Genomic DNA, 17,552 nt, shown 5'->3' with positions numbered 1-17,552 from the left:
TAGGTCCCTGATGTGTCTGGAGTTGTAATGAAAGGTATAGTTTTAAAAACACAGTATCAAAAGTTTTGATTCAGAACTTGTATGAGGTGGTTTCAAGTTTCTTATCCTCTTTATAGGAATAATCATCAGAAGATTAGGAGGCTTTCATATTTTACTTAAAAAAAATTGTGAAAAATCAAGTTTGAGACAATATTCTGCACAATTCCTTGAGCATTTTTGCAACTCTGAATACTCAAATGTTTAACAGAATGCAGTTTATCTACCTAACAAAACCACACTTGAAAAAACAAGTAAGTTCAATGTAGCTTTAGATAATTAACCTTTGGGGCTGTACTTTAGAAAGGGCTGCTTTTGAAAAATTAAAACCTTGGCTTATCCAAGACACCGTTGTTGCCTGGGTATTTTACAGTGCACACAAGATTTAGCAAATATTTGTATGGATGCCAAACAAAGAAAGTTATGTGTTTAATGTAGGTAGGGAATATGAAATGATAGTGCTACATCACAGAGAATTTACCCAGTTAAATAGATTGGATACCAAACTTTAAAAAAACATCATTCATAATGACAAGACTGTACTACTGTAGTGGTAGTGTTATTTTTAAATTGGTCAACATCAAACATAAAAATAAAACAGTTGCTGTAAGATAAAGCTCCATTTTTAACTTCACTGTAAATCCGGTCAGTTCTTCCAGGGTAAGATGTGGAGTTTTCAGTTTGTATTTTTTTCACTTCAGCAACAAAGCACTAGTAAATCCAGTCACTATGTTCCATTATAAATGGGTACAAAATTATAAAAATTCTTTGTCTAGGAAGCTAGGTGTGCAGAAAACAACAAGAGCTTAACCAAAAGTTGATCAGAGGTCACTGACATAAGCTACACCAGTGGTGGGCAGCCTGCGGCCCATTAGGGTAATCCACCAGTGGGCCGCCAGACGGTTTGTTTACATTTGCACGGCCGCTCGCAGCTCCCAGTGGCCGCGGTTCGCCGTACTTGGCCAATGGGAGCTGTGGGAAGCAGCAGGTTACCTACCACTACGCTACACTGTAACACTATACATCAACCAGGTAAAGAAAGAAATTTTAAAACCATAATTCAGATACTGTGAATAGTTGGAAACCATGGCTATACTTGGTAGACAAAATCTGTTTTAAAGTAAATCATCCTGAGTTTTGATCACTCTCACTTGAGTTAGGTACCCTAATAATACAGAAGCCAGTAGCTAAGGAATGGAGTTCATACCTTCAACAAGAAGCTACTTTATTATCATCAGATCAAGTCCAATATGCCTATATGACCAATCTAACTGGGGAAGCATCTCATTGGTTCAGTAGCTTTCATTATAACACCTTACATCTTTGCCCCTCCCCCCAAAAAATCCTCTCCAGGATTAAATTTGGCATGTATTGTCCCATTCTATCTACAGTATTTACTGATTTTCACAATGAAAAACTGTTCAAAATAAAAGCTATAGATTTCTGTCTTTTGTGTAAGCTCCCTCTGGCACTATTTCATAACTAGCATCTTCCCCACACATTCAAACCACTCTCCTAGAGTTAATTCATTCCCCCCTCCTTTCACCCTTCTGAAAAGAAAACCATTACCGTTAAGTATTTGAAAATGAATTTAGCTTGCTACAAACGAGCTTACTTTCATTGTGTGGGGAAAGAAGTTTCTTTAGGGTCAGCATTTCCTCATGTAGCCCATTTAGGATAAATCCCAGGTATTCTTCAGCATCTTCTTGTCTGCCCTGAATACAAGATTAATTTTTTTAATTATTATACCATTGTATGGTGTCTACAATTTTAAGTAGATTCAGGACATTGTCCCCTTAATTTTCAGATACTTTAGTGAAACTGCAAGGTATTTTGTATCAGACAGCACTATCAGTTACGGGAAAACTCAGAGCCTAGGAGGGAAAAAAAACTAACTTTAACTGTGAAATATAGGTTTTTTTGTGAAACAAACACAGGACTGATTTTATGGCTTTTATTTTGTTAAGAAAAATAATATTAAGAATACTGGCTGCTTTGAAATGCAATTTAGTTTAAAGACACTGTTAGATACACGCACTTTAAAGATTTTTAAACAGCACCTTTTCTGACAGGCTTGACTTGATAACCGTCAGCAGCCTATAGATGTATGTTGGTTCAAAGGCAGCTCCAGGCCGGATGTCTCTCGCAATTTTATCACCTAAAGCTGCAAGACAAACAGAAGTGACATAATATCAAAATAAGCAATATTGAGAAAGCATGAAGTGGAAAGTTAGACTCACTGCTTCACCAAGTAGTTATATGACCAAGCAGCTGAAATAAACCATACTCAAATGACATGTTATGAGCTATTTGACCAAACGAAGACTGTCTGTATTAAGATTTAATTTTTTTATTATTTCCAGAGAAATTATTAAAGTGTATTAATGACTAAAGTTCAGTATCAAAAAATGTTTCAAGAACTTATATTTCCCCCCTTTACAAGAACATTCACCGCTCTAGCGCACACACATTCATTTTACTCCACAAAACCTGCCCAAACAAAAAGAACATCTTCATCTTCTAACTTATCAAGTGGCGTGTGGTGTTTTATTTTTTTTAAACAGACATGCTTTAGTATAGCACTGTATTAGCTACTATCAGCATTAACATAAAATGTCACCTGCAATCTCTCACTATTTCATCCAATTCGGGCATTTTATCTAGCAGTATAAGAACTGAACCCCACACACCTTTTTTCTGTTTTACACTTGTTACACAGGCTTCACAGATCTTAAGTGGCTTTTGGAATCCAGAATTGATTTTTAAATGGTTTTTGATCAACTAAAATTCTCTTAATTTAAGATTAGAATCTCTACGATATGGCCTTTTTTTTCCTGCAACTTTCCTCAAGAATCGTGTGTCTCCTTGAATCAGTAGATGGTCCAGAAAAACTAACACCAAGTCAGTATTTTAAAAGACGTTAATCTCTTACACTTTACCAAATGGAGCTGACCAGAACATATGAGAAAATGAACAAATTTACAATTCTGGAATTTTTTTTCCTGTGTCTACTTTGTACGCAGAGAAAAACTATTCTTAAGTCGCTTGGTTTATGTTCCTATTACTAACAGGTCACTTATTACATTATATATCAGCTAGGGAAAACCCCATTTATTTATCTAGCGTGTGCATAGTCGTGTAGCCAAGCAATTGCATCTTCAGTGGCGTGATGCAGTTCTTCTAGGCCACCGCTGAACCTAGTCAGCAGGCATTCATCGACAATGTGTGTCATCGTCTATATTGCACCGCAGCTGCACAAAAGGCTATTACAAAGGCCCCAGCGATTCTGGTTGGCTGCACAAAGACTTTGCCTGGTCCAGAATGTGTTCAACAGGGACCATTGGCAACGAGGCAGGTCAAAACCAGGCGGGCAAATTGTGGGGTCAGGAAAAACCCATAAAAATTATTGACGCTGAATGTTCAAACTAATGAAGGTATCTGGCCTCAGAAACTATGCTGACAGATTACCATGTGTAGTTAAAATGACCCCAAAAATTAATCACATAAGACAGACAGATCTGTTTCACAGAGGCAAAAACTAAAAGACAAGCCAAAGAAATGTCTCACCTGTTTGGAAGTCACTGGAACTAATGACTCATTTTTATGGTATCTTTTGTAGTATGAAACACTACCATTAATTATCTAACCCAGAATAGTGTAACAAATGCACATAAATTTCTCAAGTAAAACTAGTTTTTTTTTGTAAATGCATAATACCATGGATTAGTTTGAGATAAAGTGAAACCCATGAGACAGCTTAATTACATAGAGAAATGCTTTTTCTTTCCTTATGTATGTGATGGACCCTTTTCAGGTACGGCACAAGTCATATTTGGAAAATTATGTACATTGCATTAGTGCTTATGAACTCCAATCCTATTACATCAGGCACTACCCAAAACACACAATAAGGAAAGGATCCCGCCCTCAAAGAGCTTATATCATTTGATGTTAGCAATCTATTCTGAAGACTCTTTTTCCTCCACTCACCTTGTTTTGCTTTAGGAGGTACTGGCATATTAGTGAACTCATTCATTAGACGAACACTGAAATAGAAAGGAAACAACAACTGGGCATCACGATCATGTTAACTAAATATTATTTATCTATACAGGATAGATTTCCATGTAAATCAGTCAAAATATTAGATCAAAGTGGGTGCTGGCAGGCCAAAATCAAGCTAAGATCATACTATAATAAAGTGAGTAATATTAGGTTCAAATATGTGAAAATTAACATGGTTACTGGTAGTCTGATAAGGTAAAAATGGCTAATTTAGGTCTTGTATCAGAGGGGTAGTCTCTAGTCTAGTCAAGAAAAAAAAAAGCAATCCTTATATAACAGATTGTAGCATGCAGCGTGTGGTGAATACCCACTTCTTCTTCATGAAGAAGTGGTATTCACCACCAGAAAAGCTCATGCTGCAGAACGTCTGTTAGTCTATAAGGTGCCACAGGATTCTTTGTTGCTTTTAATTTAGGTCTTGGAGCTTTATTACAATCTACTGTTGCAGATTCAGTACACTTTGATATATCTAAAGTGATGTTCCTGAACAACATTTAAAGAAATAGTCTCCTCCCTTCACTAACCAGAAGCTAACTACAAAAGCAAAGTGTCATTAAACAAATCAAAACCCATAGCCTACTGAATGTAATTACATATCAATTTTTATCAGCTGCAATACTACAATGGTTTGTTAGATCTGTGTTCAACTACTTAAAATGATGACAGTAAATACTAAGATTTTCCAACAAATTACTTACAAACTGTCTATCATTGGTGTTGAGGTGCATGGCCGCTGTGATTTTGAATACACTGGAATTGACTTCATTAGATGATACATCGGAGGGCAAGCAACCAAAGCCTGCAGTGTCTGTCCATTGCATTAAGGAGCTATTCAGAAAATATAGTCTAGATATACATTAAATATCCAACGACAAACTTTATGCAGAGCAGGAAGTAAAATCCTTTATGTGCATACAAAGGACCAATGCAATAATCACAATTAAATTAATGAAAGGATTTTCCTCATCTTGTAAAAAGATAATGCTCCTGCTTTCAATTCACAAGAGTCACTTGAAAATAAACCTACAATATAGCATGATACAGTTTTATTCTAGTCACATATTTTAACTAGGGCTGTCAAACGGTTTAAAAAATGTATTGCGATTAATCACACTGTTAAACAATAGAATACTATTTATATAAATATTTTTGGATATTTTCCACATTTTCAAATATATTGATTTCAATTACAACACAGAAGAAGTATACAGTGCTCACTTTATATTTTTATTATAAATATCTGCACTGTAAAAGTAAAATATTTTTCAATTTCACTTAAGTACTGTAGTGCAATCTATCATGAAAGTTGAACTTACAAATGTTGAATTAGGTACAAAAAAATTGCATTAAAAAATAAAACAATGCAAAACTTTAGAGCCTACAAGTCCACTCAGTTCTACTACTACTTCATCCAATCACTCAGACAAACAAGTTTGTTTATATTTACAGGAGATTATGCTGTCCACGTCTCATTTACGTCACCTGAAAGTGAGAACAGGTGTTCGCATGGCCCTGTTGCAGCCAGCGTTGCAAGATATTTACATGCCAGATGCACTAAAGATTCGTATGTCCCTTCATGCTTCAACCACCATTCCAGAGGACATGCGTCCATGCTGATGGTGGGTTCTGCTCAGTAACGATCCAAAGCAGTGCAGACCAACACATGTTCATTTTCATCATCTGAGTCAGATGCCACCAGCAGAAGGTTGATTTTCTTTTTTGGTGGTTTCCGCACTGGAGTGTTGATCTTTTAAGACTTCTGAAAGCATGCTCCATACCCTGTCCCAATCAGATTTTGGAAGGCACTTCAGATTCTTAAATCTTTGGTTGAGTGCTATCTTTAGAAATCTTACATTGGCACCTTCTTTGCATTTTGTCTAATCTGCAGTGAAAGTGTTCTTAAAACGAACTATAACATGAAATATATAGCAGAATTCGGGTAAAACACAGAGCAGGAGATATACAATTCTCTCCCAAGGAGTTCAGTCACAAATTTAATTAACACATTTTTTTTTAAATCAGCACGGAAGCATGTCCTCTGGAATGGTAGCCAAAGCATGAAGGGGCATACGAATGTTTAGCAGATCTGGCATCTTAATACCTTGCAATGCCAGCTACGAAAGTGCAATGCGAACGTCTGTTCTCACTTTCAGGTGACATGGTTAATAAGAAGCAGGCAGCAATTATCTCCCGTATATATAAACAAACTTGTTTCTCTTAGTGATTGGCTAAACAAGAGGTAGGACTGAGTGGACTTCTAGGCTCTAAAGTTTTATATTGTTTTGTTTTTGAGTGCAGTTATGTAACAAAAAAATCTACATTTGTAGGTTGCGCTTTCATGATAAAGAGACTGCACTATGGTACTTGTATAAGGTGAATTGAAAAATACTATTTCATTTGTTTATCATTTTTACAGTGCAAATATTTGTAATAAAAATAATAAAGTGAGCACTGTACACTTTGTATTCTGAATTGTAATTGAAATCAATATATTTGAAAACGTAGAAAAACATCCAAAATATTTAATAAATTTCAATTGGTATTCTATTGTTTAACAGTGCAATTAAAACTGATTAATAGTGATTAATTTTTTTGAGTTAATCGCATGAGTTAACTGCGATTAATTGAAAGCCCTAATTTTTAATGTTTACATTTCAAATAAAGGTAAGTGTGCTATATAGTTTAGGAAAAGGAGAGAACTTCTGCAAAACTTCCCTCTGACTATTCCCAAAAATTTAAAACTACAGGTGATACACTGAAAGATCTTATCTGAAAAGCTATTGCAGAGAGGAGCCACAAAACAAAGCAAGATGGCATGTGTGTCTTGTTCGTTAGGTCTCACTGAAGGTTGCTCCTCACCCTCAAAAAATCCCAAATAAATGAACAAAAAAATCCCATGTCAACAATAAAACTAAATATTCAAATCTGAATATACCTATTTAATCATGTCTTAGGACAGATAGCTTCTCATAAATGAATGAATGGAATGAAGCAGACATATCTATGAGGGTATGATATAGAAGACTAGTAGATGTCTTGTATTTCTCTCTCTCTTTTTCTTAGTTCTCCTGAAAAGAGAAGATTACTCACTCTGTGCAGTAAATGAGGTCTTCGAGATGGTGCCCTTGTGGGTGCTCCATTTCAGGTGTTGGTGCATCCCTGCACCTTTCATTGGAGAATTTCAGGAGCAGCTGTCTGGGTCGTGCATGCGCTCTCCCCATCTCACGCCTTTGTCGGAGCCTATCTAGTACCGTGCAACCAGACCCCACCTCAGTTCCTTTTTCACCCCAAGTCCATAGATTGAACTCTGAAGTAGAGGGGAGAAGGGTATGTAGTGAAGCACCCACAGGACACCATCTCAAAGATCTATTTCAATTTTGGAACAACCTAAAGGTTCTGCCATTTCCAAGCAGAGGCTGTCCAAGTGGATTTCTGAATGCATTCACCTATGCTACCAACATCATGATATACAACCCCCAATGAAGAGCCGAACTCACTCTGCTAGGCCATTATCAATCTCAGTAGCTTTTCTCAATAGCGTGCCCATCATGAACATATATAAAGCGACCACCTGGGCATCCATGAACACCTTTACAAAATACTATGCGATAGATCAGAACTCAAGATTGGATGCACTGGTAGGACTTAGAGTATTATCAATTACTCATGAAATTCCAAAGCCCCTTCCGTCCACTGAGAGGCACTGCTCGCCAGTCACCTGAAGTGGCGCACCCACAGGAACACTCCTCGAAAAAAAGAAGGTTACTCACCCTGTGCAGTAACTGAGGTTTTGGTGACTTTCTGAAGGTCTTGGTTCTCTAGGTGGAACACTAAGGCATGTGTGACATTCAGGGTGTGTAATATTGAGTCCGGTTTACTCCCATGAAGTCTGGGGAAGAATGAGGGAAGATGGATTGGTTGACTCAGGCAGAAAGAGGGCGGCATTTTAGGTAAAAATTTAGGATGAGGTCTTAGGGTGACCTTATCTTTGAAGAAGATAGTATAAGATGAGTGTGCCATGAGGACTCCTAACTCTCTCACTGGTTGGGTAGACGTAATAGTCAAGGAGGCGTTGGTTGTGAGAATCAATGAAGGTGGAGTCTGTGTGAAAGGGACTCCCACGCACACACTGTTGGATTGCGTCCACCAGTGTAGCGAGTCCTTAACTCTGAATGGCATTATGAGGCGTCTGTTTAGGCTGTGTCTGTGTGATATGTAGACGGTTCTTAGCCAGCCCTGAAGGCAGTGCATGTGAAGATGCGTGTCATACCACGAACGTGGTTGCCACCATAAGGTCTAGTAGTCGGAGGCACGTCTGTGCCGATATATGTAGTAAGAAATCTCGTAGTGAACTTCTGCCTCTAGAGTGTCAAGATGCACCCTGATGAAGTCCGGTTTCTGCACGGGCATTAGTACTGATTTTTGTATGTTGATCTATAGTCCCAGCTGTGAGAAGAGTGACACTGTCATCTGCGCAGTGTCTATGGCATTTGCCTGGGTGGGTGCCTTTAACAGACAATCGTCCAGATAGGGAAAAACTGTCACTCCCTGTCTATGGAGTTTGTGAAGGTGTGCCACTACTACCACGAGCACTTTGGGGAAAAAAACAAGGTACCGTCGAAAGGCCAAATGGCGGAACTTTGTATTGATAATGTTCTGTGCCCAGAGTACACTTGAGGAACCTCCTGTGCACGAGATATATGGTTACATGAAAACAGGGATCTTGGAGGTCAAGGGCTGAAAACCAGTCCCCCCATTCCAGTGTTGGTATTATTGTTGCTAATGTGACCATCCTGAACCATTGGACCCTTACAAATTTGTTGTGTTTTCTGAGGTCTAAACTAGGCCTCCATATTCCGTTCTCTTTCTGGGTTAAAAAGTAGTGGGACTAAAAGCCCTTCCCCTTCTGTGTTGTGATGGTATGTGTTCCACAGTGCCCAGATGTAGGAGGTGGTTTACTTCTTGCCATAGGGGTTCATGAGAGGGGTCCCTGAAGAAGGATTAGGATGGAGGATGGGCGGAAGAGAAAGAGATGAATGGTATTGTATAGCCTGAATGGATTATCTCCAGAATCCATTTGTCCATGGTGATGGATTGCCACGCTGGGTAGAAAGGGGTCAACCGGTATCCAAAACGGGACCGTTAATGATGGCGTCAACACTGAAGAATGGGGAAGGTCTTTTGGGCCCTCGACCAAACCCTCAAAATTCTTGTTTTGCAGAGGGTGGGTGGGATGTCGGTGATTGGGCTAGAGGTTGGCGATGCTTTGGAGGCTTCTGTCTGCCATTACATGTCATAGTGCCTCTGTAGTGAGGCGCACAGGCCAGACCTTGCACGCTGTGTGGGGCAGTATTTACCCTGTTTTCTTTTTGACGTAGGGATGTATATACTCTGGGAGTGGAGCATCACCCTTGAGTCTTTCAGGGTATGAAATGATTCATCAGTTTTTGCCACCAACAGCTTCTGGCCATCGAATGGGATGTCCTTGACAGTGTATTGTACTTCTCTTGGGAAGCCAGACCGATGGAGCCATGAAACCTGGCACATAACTATGGCAGTGTCCGTGGAGCGTGCTGCTGTACTGGCTGCATCTAGAGGCAGTTCTGGATAGGAGTTGGCCCTCTGAAATTATAGACTTAAATTGATCTCCTTTGTTCTCCAGTATAATGTAAATAAATTCAGCAAGTTTGGAATCATTTGTGTGGTTGTATTTTGCTATTAGGGCAGCATAATTGGCAATCCAGAACTGATGAGTGCCGTATGAATAAGCCCTGCAGCCAAAAAGATGCAAACATTTCCACTCTGTCGTAAGGAGTGTATCTGGGTACCGAATTCGGTGCAGGGTGAGAAAATAAGAAGTCTAGTCCAGTAGGGGGAATGTAGTACTTCTTATCTGGTCACTTGCAGGTGGGCGGTATCATAGTCAGGATTTGCCATATGTTTTTGGGTGGCTGCATGAATGTGTCATTTATGAGAAGCACAATTATAGATGAAGAGGCTATATGGAGAATATCCAATCGTTTGTATTAGTGATTCTTTTAGAGTTCTTGAAAGATTTTAAAATTGTCCGCAAATGTAGGTGGCAGTGGCATTACGGCTTCGTCCAGGGACAGGGAAGAAATGTTGGAGATGTATCCTGATCCCAGGTTTCCTCCTGTTCAACGCTCTCCTCAGGGGGTTCTGAAGGTGGAGCAACTGAGGGTGGTGGGGGAGTCTGGGGTACTATCTCCTGTATGCGACCCAGGATTCCCAGGAGGGCCACTGAGTGAGGAATGGCGTAAGTGGTGGCATCCGTGGGGGGCTGTACCTGAGTGTCAGTCCTGTGACGGATTTTAAGACTGTACAGGTGGACCCAGAGCTACAGTAGATTGAATGGGAGAGGAGTGCTGAGATGAGAAGGCACCCTCCTCTTCAGTATCTTCTTCCTCACTAGAGAATGGAGGGGCCAGAGGTGAAGTGGATATATAAACGGGGAAAAAGGGATAAGTAAACCTAAGTAGGGTACTACGCTAAACTATTCTAAATTCTAAGTATAGCTATCAGTCTTAACACCGCTGGGAGCTCTGTCTCAGGCCAAGGACAGTTGAGAAAGAACTGAGGGGGGTCGGGTCCCGTGGCACTAGATAGGCGCCAACAACAGCACAAAACAGGGAGGGTGCACGCGCAGACGAGCACTGCTGCTAAAATTCTCTGTTAGAAGGCGCGGGGACGCGCCAACACCTGCAGTGGAGCACCAACAGGGACATTCCTCAAAGAAGAACCCACTATTTCTTTTGGTATACAACCGTAAGGACTTTTACAACATACAACAGTCATAGTTGAAGTGTACAATTTTTTTAATTGTATGCAATACTGGTAATTCAGACAGTTAATGCAGCTAATTAAAACCACTGTCAATCTAATGCTGCAGGTCTATTGTGTATTCTAGATAACACTGACAATTACCATACTATACAAATTCATGAATTTAAATTAGATTTCATTTCCCCAAGGTAAGGATACAGCGTTGATATAGCACCAGTTTCCTTTATTGATCAGCCCTCGTGGTTGCAAAGATACTGGTTTATGTATTAATTTTACATTCTCCAGTAATTCTGTAGAATTAAAAATAGTAAGTTTAGCATCAAGGAAAATGTACAAGGTAACTATACAATGCAAATCACTCCTGTAAATTCCTATCAACAACATATTTTTCTGCCTCAAAGCTTGCTTTTGGCTAAATGTAAAGTACTGTTGCCCCTTTTTGACCCACACAGCTAGTCAAAGTTTAGGGCTCTATGGATGTTCCAGTTGGATGTAGAAATTGATGGAGTCTGGTTTTTCCTCAGATGCAATCTTGTTTATTTGCAAGTAATGTACATATCCCGCTTCTTTGAATGCAGAACGAATCAAGAACAAAAGAAGCAGTTTCTTAGCTTACAGCTGCAAGCCTCTTTAGCCAACAGACCCAAAAGCACTCTCTCAAGGTTTTTCAACCATCACACTGTGCTCATTAGCTACTGCTTGGTTTTCTTGCTTTTTTTGCCTCTGCCTTCCCTCACACACACAACAATACTTAAAAAAAAAAAAAAAAAAAAAAAAAGCTCTCCATCCAAATTCCAGAGCAAGTTCACAACCCCCTTATCTCTTAGACTGGTGGCTTCTGATGAATTAATTCTGAAAGTTATATTAATTAAAGGGTGCGGTCACATCCAACCTCAAAGATGCAGTCTGCATTCCTCCTCAGCATAATAGTATACTATCAGATACATCCTCTTCAGTGAAAGATTATCTCCAGTTTGGATGAGGATTAATATCAAATTTTTAATAAGGCTTTTCCTACTCCTATGATCTTATAAAACCATGACAAGACTTCGGTGTGCATATATTTTTTTTAAAAATATATAAATCTCCGTTAGTTGTAATCCCCTGCAACCAAATTTATTGGATATTTAGCCAATTTTATTTAACATTTAGCAAACTTCTCCCTTGGTTTGAATGGAACTGAAATTTACAGTTGTTTCAGTTTAGAAGTTCCAATGTACACAATTTTGTACCCAAAATATCTCTGTGTACCAGCATGGACTGATATTAACATAATGCATGTTAGTTACTGGCTGTTTCAGAGCAACAAAGGAAGCACAACACATTGATTTACATAAATACCCATCTGTCTCTCTTGTCCCCTATGTTTTAAAAATGGGGCCAAGAGCTTCAAAAGTGCTCACCATCCATCATTAGGGCCACCTTTCCAAAACTGCTTCAAAATATTTAGGCTTCAAAATAAGGCGATCACATTTGCGAAAGTGAGAAAAACAGGGGATGAGCATTTTTGTAAATATAGCCATTTATTTTAGTACCTACACAGGAATCATTAGATACGGGGCTCTTTTCAAAATCTGATGAGATGTTTAGAACCTGCACAGCACCCCACAACCAATTTACAAGATAGGTGAAATGTGGAGCTTAAGAAAATACTGTACCTTTACAAGAGTGGATTATTACTACTTTTATTACAGAAGCATCTGGGTCCTAATAAGATTGGGGCCACATTGTGCTAGGCTCTGGATAAACACAAGAGACTGACTTGAGATGCTGCAGCTGCAACACTATGCCAACAGGAGGGGTTCTCCCATTAGCATACGTAATCTACCTCCACAAGAGGCAGTAGCTAGGTCAACGGATGAATTTTTCCATCAACCTAATGCTGTCTACACCAGGAACAATTACGTCACTATGGGATGTGGATTATTCACATTCCTGAGTGACATAGCTGAGTCGACCTAACTTTTTAATGCAGATCAGACCTAACATGTTCACAGCAAGCATATCTAAATAGACAAAGGGTGGGAGGGGAAATGAAAGCACAAAGAGCTGAAGTGACCTGCCCAAAAAATCACACAACAGGTAAGTGGCAGAACCACAAATAAAATCCAGGTCCTTTTACCCCAAATCCAGTGCCTCATTGGTAATACTATTCTTTACTATTTTAATTTAGTACTTTCACCATCAAGTTAGTTCATATCATAACAACATATACTGGAAACTACTGAACAGTTGAAAGATTTAACAATCCAATTAACAATTATCTTAAGAGGCAGCAGGAAACAAAAAGGTCCCTAAAAATTGTTTAGAAGGAAAAATTTTAGCTTTTAAAGTTTAGACATTATCATATACAAATATTTTATTGGGAATAAAAGGAAGTATAAATATATCACACTTTGATTCTGCATGATTTATAAATGTTTAAGCTTTTCAAAACATAGATTAAATATTTAATTTAAGTGTGTTTGCTAAATACATTATCTTCCCCTTAAGTTGTACCTTAAAATTGCTGGTACAAGTCTCTATGAATTTTATCTATTACAAAACAATCTGCACTTCAAAAAGTACTTTTCCATACTTAAAAAGAAATTGCCATTCTGATAATATATCACCTCTTTTCTACATCAGATTAAAACACAGAAAGTTTCAAAGCAGTAAATTAGGAAAAATGCTTCCCGATATTCTCTAAACACTTTCAGTTTATATAAAAGCTAAACTAAGACTCTGTCCTAGAATGTTCCATTCTAATATCAATACTGAAGTTTGGAATTTGTGAAAAATGTTAATTTCATTCCTCACCATTATCTTCTTTAAACATAAATTAAACTTAATTTTTTTCTTACAGTCACAAGTAAACTGAAGAAACAACCAGTAATGCTAGGATCTTTAGCATCCTCTTGTGGCCACAAAGTTGGTTTTGGAAACAATGTTTAGATCTAGAACATCTCCAGGAAATAATAAAACACTCTGCTTTAACCTGAGGGAGGTGTGGCAAGGGAGAAGTGGGTTTACAAACACACTCTTCCCCTTTCTTTATGACTAAATAGGTGGGAGATTGACAATTTTTATGTTCTAACATAGGGTCACGGCATTAAAAAAATGGAGAACCACCGATCTAGACAAATAAATTCCACTTGTTTCAGAGTGTTTTTAAAATGTGTAGTTATGAGAATCTTATGATTTCAATCCAATTGCTGGAAAATTCGAGTATTAACATGCGTCTATTTCTAATTCTCTCTAATCAATATCATCCTTTAAATAAGAGGTCAAGTTCAAAGCTTAATATACTAGTAAAAGAAAAGAAATAGACACTTTAAAACAGAGTGGATATCCTCTATCCATCCAAAACAAGTTAATAGACGCTATCTAGGTAGAGTTAGCATTCTTTTTTTAATTCAAAAAAACCCAATAAATATTGATTTGACTACATCTCCTTATGATTAACTATAACCCCAAGTTGAAGAATATTGAAAGTTTCAATGGCAAATACTATTCAGGTGGACAAAGAGTCCCAGCAGGACCACAATTGCGAGCAACCCTAAAATTAAACCAGTGTCTACAAGTTATGATGTGATATGAAAACACATTTCAATTTCATATTTCCAAGGCATCCCACTGGCCTAACTCTGCCATCTTCATTTCTAGCCCTGAATATTGTCTCTCTAGACTGGCAGTAGCTGTGCCTGTGTCAGCCCTTAGAGCAAAATTAATTACTTCACTCAACAAGCAGCGTGTTTGAGCTTTATTGAACCTTCTTCTAGAAAGCAGAGGGTTAAAATCACAAAGGCCCTAAAAGATTATGCAATGATTCTTTAGCACTACTACAACACCTTCTATCTGAGGTAAAAATACTTTATAAACTTTAAGTTAGACCTCACAGGTGATTTGTGAGGTCTAAGTCCCCATTTAACAGTTGGTGAAACTGAGGCACAAAAAGTGACCTGACTAAGGTCACACATGTATCTATGATAACGTTAGAAACAGAACCCAGATTTCCTGATTTGAACCACAAGATGGGGGAGGGTGATGTTCTCAAAGCTTCCTGGGGAACTCAGATGACAAGACAGAAATAAAAGTTTGACAGAATTAGTATACAGTTATGTCCACCTAGGGAGAAGAGAATCAGGACCTGAAAGGGAGCACAGCAGAGCTAGGCAAAGGGGATGAATTAAAAAAAATTAAATGAAATTCTTTAAATATTTTACACACATATGTATGTACTTATACAACCCCCCCCCCCAACACCACTTGAATGTATTTCACATCCAAAGTTTTAAAATGTTTTTCAGCGCTTGCAGCCAATAATCAAGATTAGTAATTATCTCTTCCCATAAGATCAGAAAACCACAGTGATTACAAGTTTTAATGAGGTATTTAGATTCTCAGTTGAATGGCCAGTATGCACACAGAAGCTCTCTATATTATAACAATCACTTTATTACAATTAATAATAGCTGTTACTAAAGGCAGTCTCCTTTTGACTCTAGAGTGATTTCTACTGTGAACTCTTCCCTTTGAAAAACAGTTCTCAAAATCCAAGCTGCTAAAGAAAATGGATCATCATCATATTGTTATTTTGTTACATTACAAAACACACCCATTATGAAATGTGTGTCTGCTCCCACCTGGTGGAAAAATAGTAGTACAGATTTATTAAAAATCTTGCAGTCATTTTGAAGAATGAAATAGCAAAGGATAATTTAAGAATGGGGATGTTAGTCTCAAAATGCCTATGAATAAACTATTGTAACAATATTCTAATGATATTCAGTATGTGTAAAGCGAGATTTTAATGTAAGTTCACTTATGATACAGCAATATAAGTTATTTATTTTGATAAAGAAAATAAATCTTGCCAAAATTAATGGAATGAAAGTTTGTTGGAAAATTAACCTACAAGTCTATGTTCCCACATTTCTTCTGATATCAGGAAAGATATCAGAAGAAATATATAAATATATAACCAAAGTATAAGTGCATCTTGTGATAAAATAAATACATGAATAACAATGTTGGTATTGAGTCAATGGCTGGATGCTTACATCTAGTCAGTGTAATCTAATCACTTAAAAAAATTAAAAATAATTTAAAGGACTATACCCGTTTACGTCCCCTTTGCCAACTTTGCAGTTTTATGATAATTTTCAAAAAAATACATTTTTCTCTCCTCTTATGTGGTGAAAGATACATATGAGCAGAGGAAAAAATAGTATCTGGCTATACAGAGAAAACAGTGAAAATGAAAACATGAAGTGCTTTCAAATCAATAACATAAACTAAAGAACAGTTCCTGTAATTTCTTTCACTTATAATATTTTAGGTGTTACAACAATATTAGGGAAAAAATTCGACTGTAGTGTAATTTTAAAGTTGACAGTTTCTCTTTAAACAGCCATTTCTGTGCTACTCTGAATATGTCTGATCTCATCTAGTTTAAAAGCAAAGCAAAGCTGGGCTAGGTCAGTACCATGAGATTTCAAGAGCCAAACACTGATCGTCTTATGCGAGTAGTTCCATGTAAGCAAATAAGACTACATGGGTGAATAAGTCATGTAGGATTTGCCCCCGCCCGGAGGCAAAATTACAGATTGTAAGCATCTTTAGTGAATGAGACTACTACTTACAAGCCTCAGACAGAACCACTAATGACAGGGAAAAAATAGACTATTTACCTCCACAAGTAGTCCTGCTGGTTTGGGACAGAAAGCCCCCGGTCAATTTCTAGTTAGAGTAGAAAACTCCCAAATACAGATAATCTTTCATTAGAAATTGTCCACACACTAGTTTCCAGTTTACTTATAGATTGGTTAATGGCATATCAACAGGATTTTGTGCAAGCATTTTTACATAAGGCATTCTGCTTTGCAGATTCATATGACAACATTTTGGGAAAAGTAAATATCCATGGACTGAGTCACTTGAAGGACAATTAATTAGGTTCATTTACATATTTTGCAAATTCTTAATTCAATTTTACCAGAACATATATTTTACCATATTTCACTATAGCTATGGATATGATAGCACTTCTGGCCAAAGCCCCTATTTTTTATAATTTATATCTTTACCCACAAAGTATCGTTGGGCTGAGGTTTCTTATGCTTTTGCTCAGGCCTGTTCATTGGCTACAAATAAGAGGTGATTTTTTTTTATTATTTTATATTGTTTAAAGAAAGCCTCACCAGATGTGGGGGATTACGTATTCACACAAATGCAGGTAGGGTTGTTTTGACTGCTTACTGAAACACTAAATTTTCTTTTTTGGGGGGCTGTCAAGCGATTAAAGAAATTGCGATTAATTGCACGATTAAAAAATTGTGATTAATCACGCTGTTAAACAATAGAATACCATTTATTTTAAATATTTTTGGATGTTTACTACATTTTCAAATACACTAATTTCAATTACAACACAGAATACAAAATATGCAGTGCTGTTTTTTTTACAAATATTTGTACTGTAAAAAAATGTATTTTTCAATTCACTTCATACAATTACTGTAATGCAATCTCTTTATAATGTAAGTTGAACTTACAAATGTAGAATTACGTACAAAAAAAATCTGCATTCAAAACTAAAACAATGTAAAGCTTTAGAGCCTACAAAGTCCACCCAGTCCTATTTCTTGGTCAGCCAATCACTCAGA

The 17,552-nt window shown here is 37.5% G+C and overlaps 1 protein-coding gene across 6 annotated transcripts in view; it reads right to left on the bottom strand.

The window, feature by feature from the left end:
- The window catches only part of USP10 (ubiquitin specific peptidase 10), a 71,201-nt gene that overhangs the window by 14,706 nt on the left and 38,943 nt on the right, over positions 1 to 17,552 (bottom strand). For all 6 annotated transcript variants that reach the window (XM_039503330.1, XM_039503329.1, XM_039503332.1 and 3 more), the window contains 5 exons: positions 11,104 to 11,195; positions 4,800 to 4,909; positions 4,027 to 4,082; positions 2,097 to 2,200; positions 1,652 to 1,751 (listed from right to left, as the gene is read on the bottom strand). In XM_039503330.1, coding sequence (XP_039359264.1) covers positions 1,652 to 1,751; positions 2,097 to 2,200; positions 4,027 to 4,082; positions 4,800 to 4,909; positions 11,104 to 11,195 — 462 coding nt within the window. The remainder of the gene's footprint in view (positions 1 to 1,651; positions 1,752 to 2,096; positions 2,201 to 4,026; positions 4,083 to 4,799; positions 4,910 to 11,103; positions 11,196 to 17,552) is intronic.

Source organism: Mauremys reevesii, linkage group 16 (assembly GCF_016161935.1).
Source record: "Mauremys reevesii isolate NIE-2019 linkage group 16, ASM1616193v1, whole genome shotgun sequence".
Taxonomy (NCBI): domain Eukaryota; kingdom Metazoa; phylum Chordata; order Testudines; family Geoemydidae; genus Mauremys; species Mauremys reevesii.
Note: the sequence above shows the minus strand (reverse complement) of the source record. Positions and strands in the feature narration are given on the sequence as shown.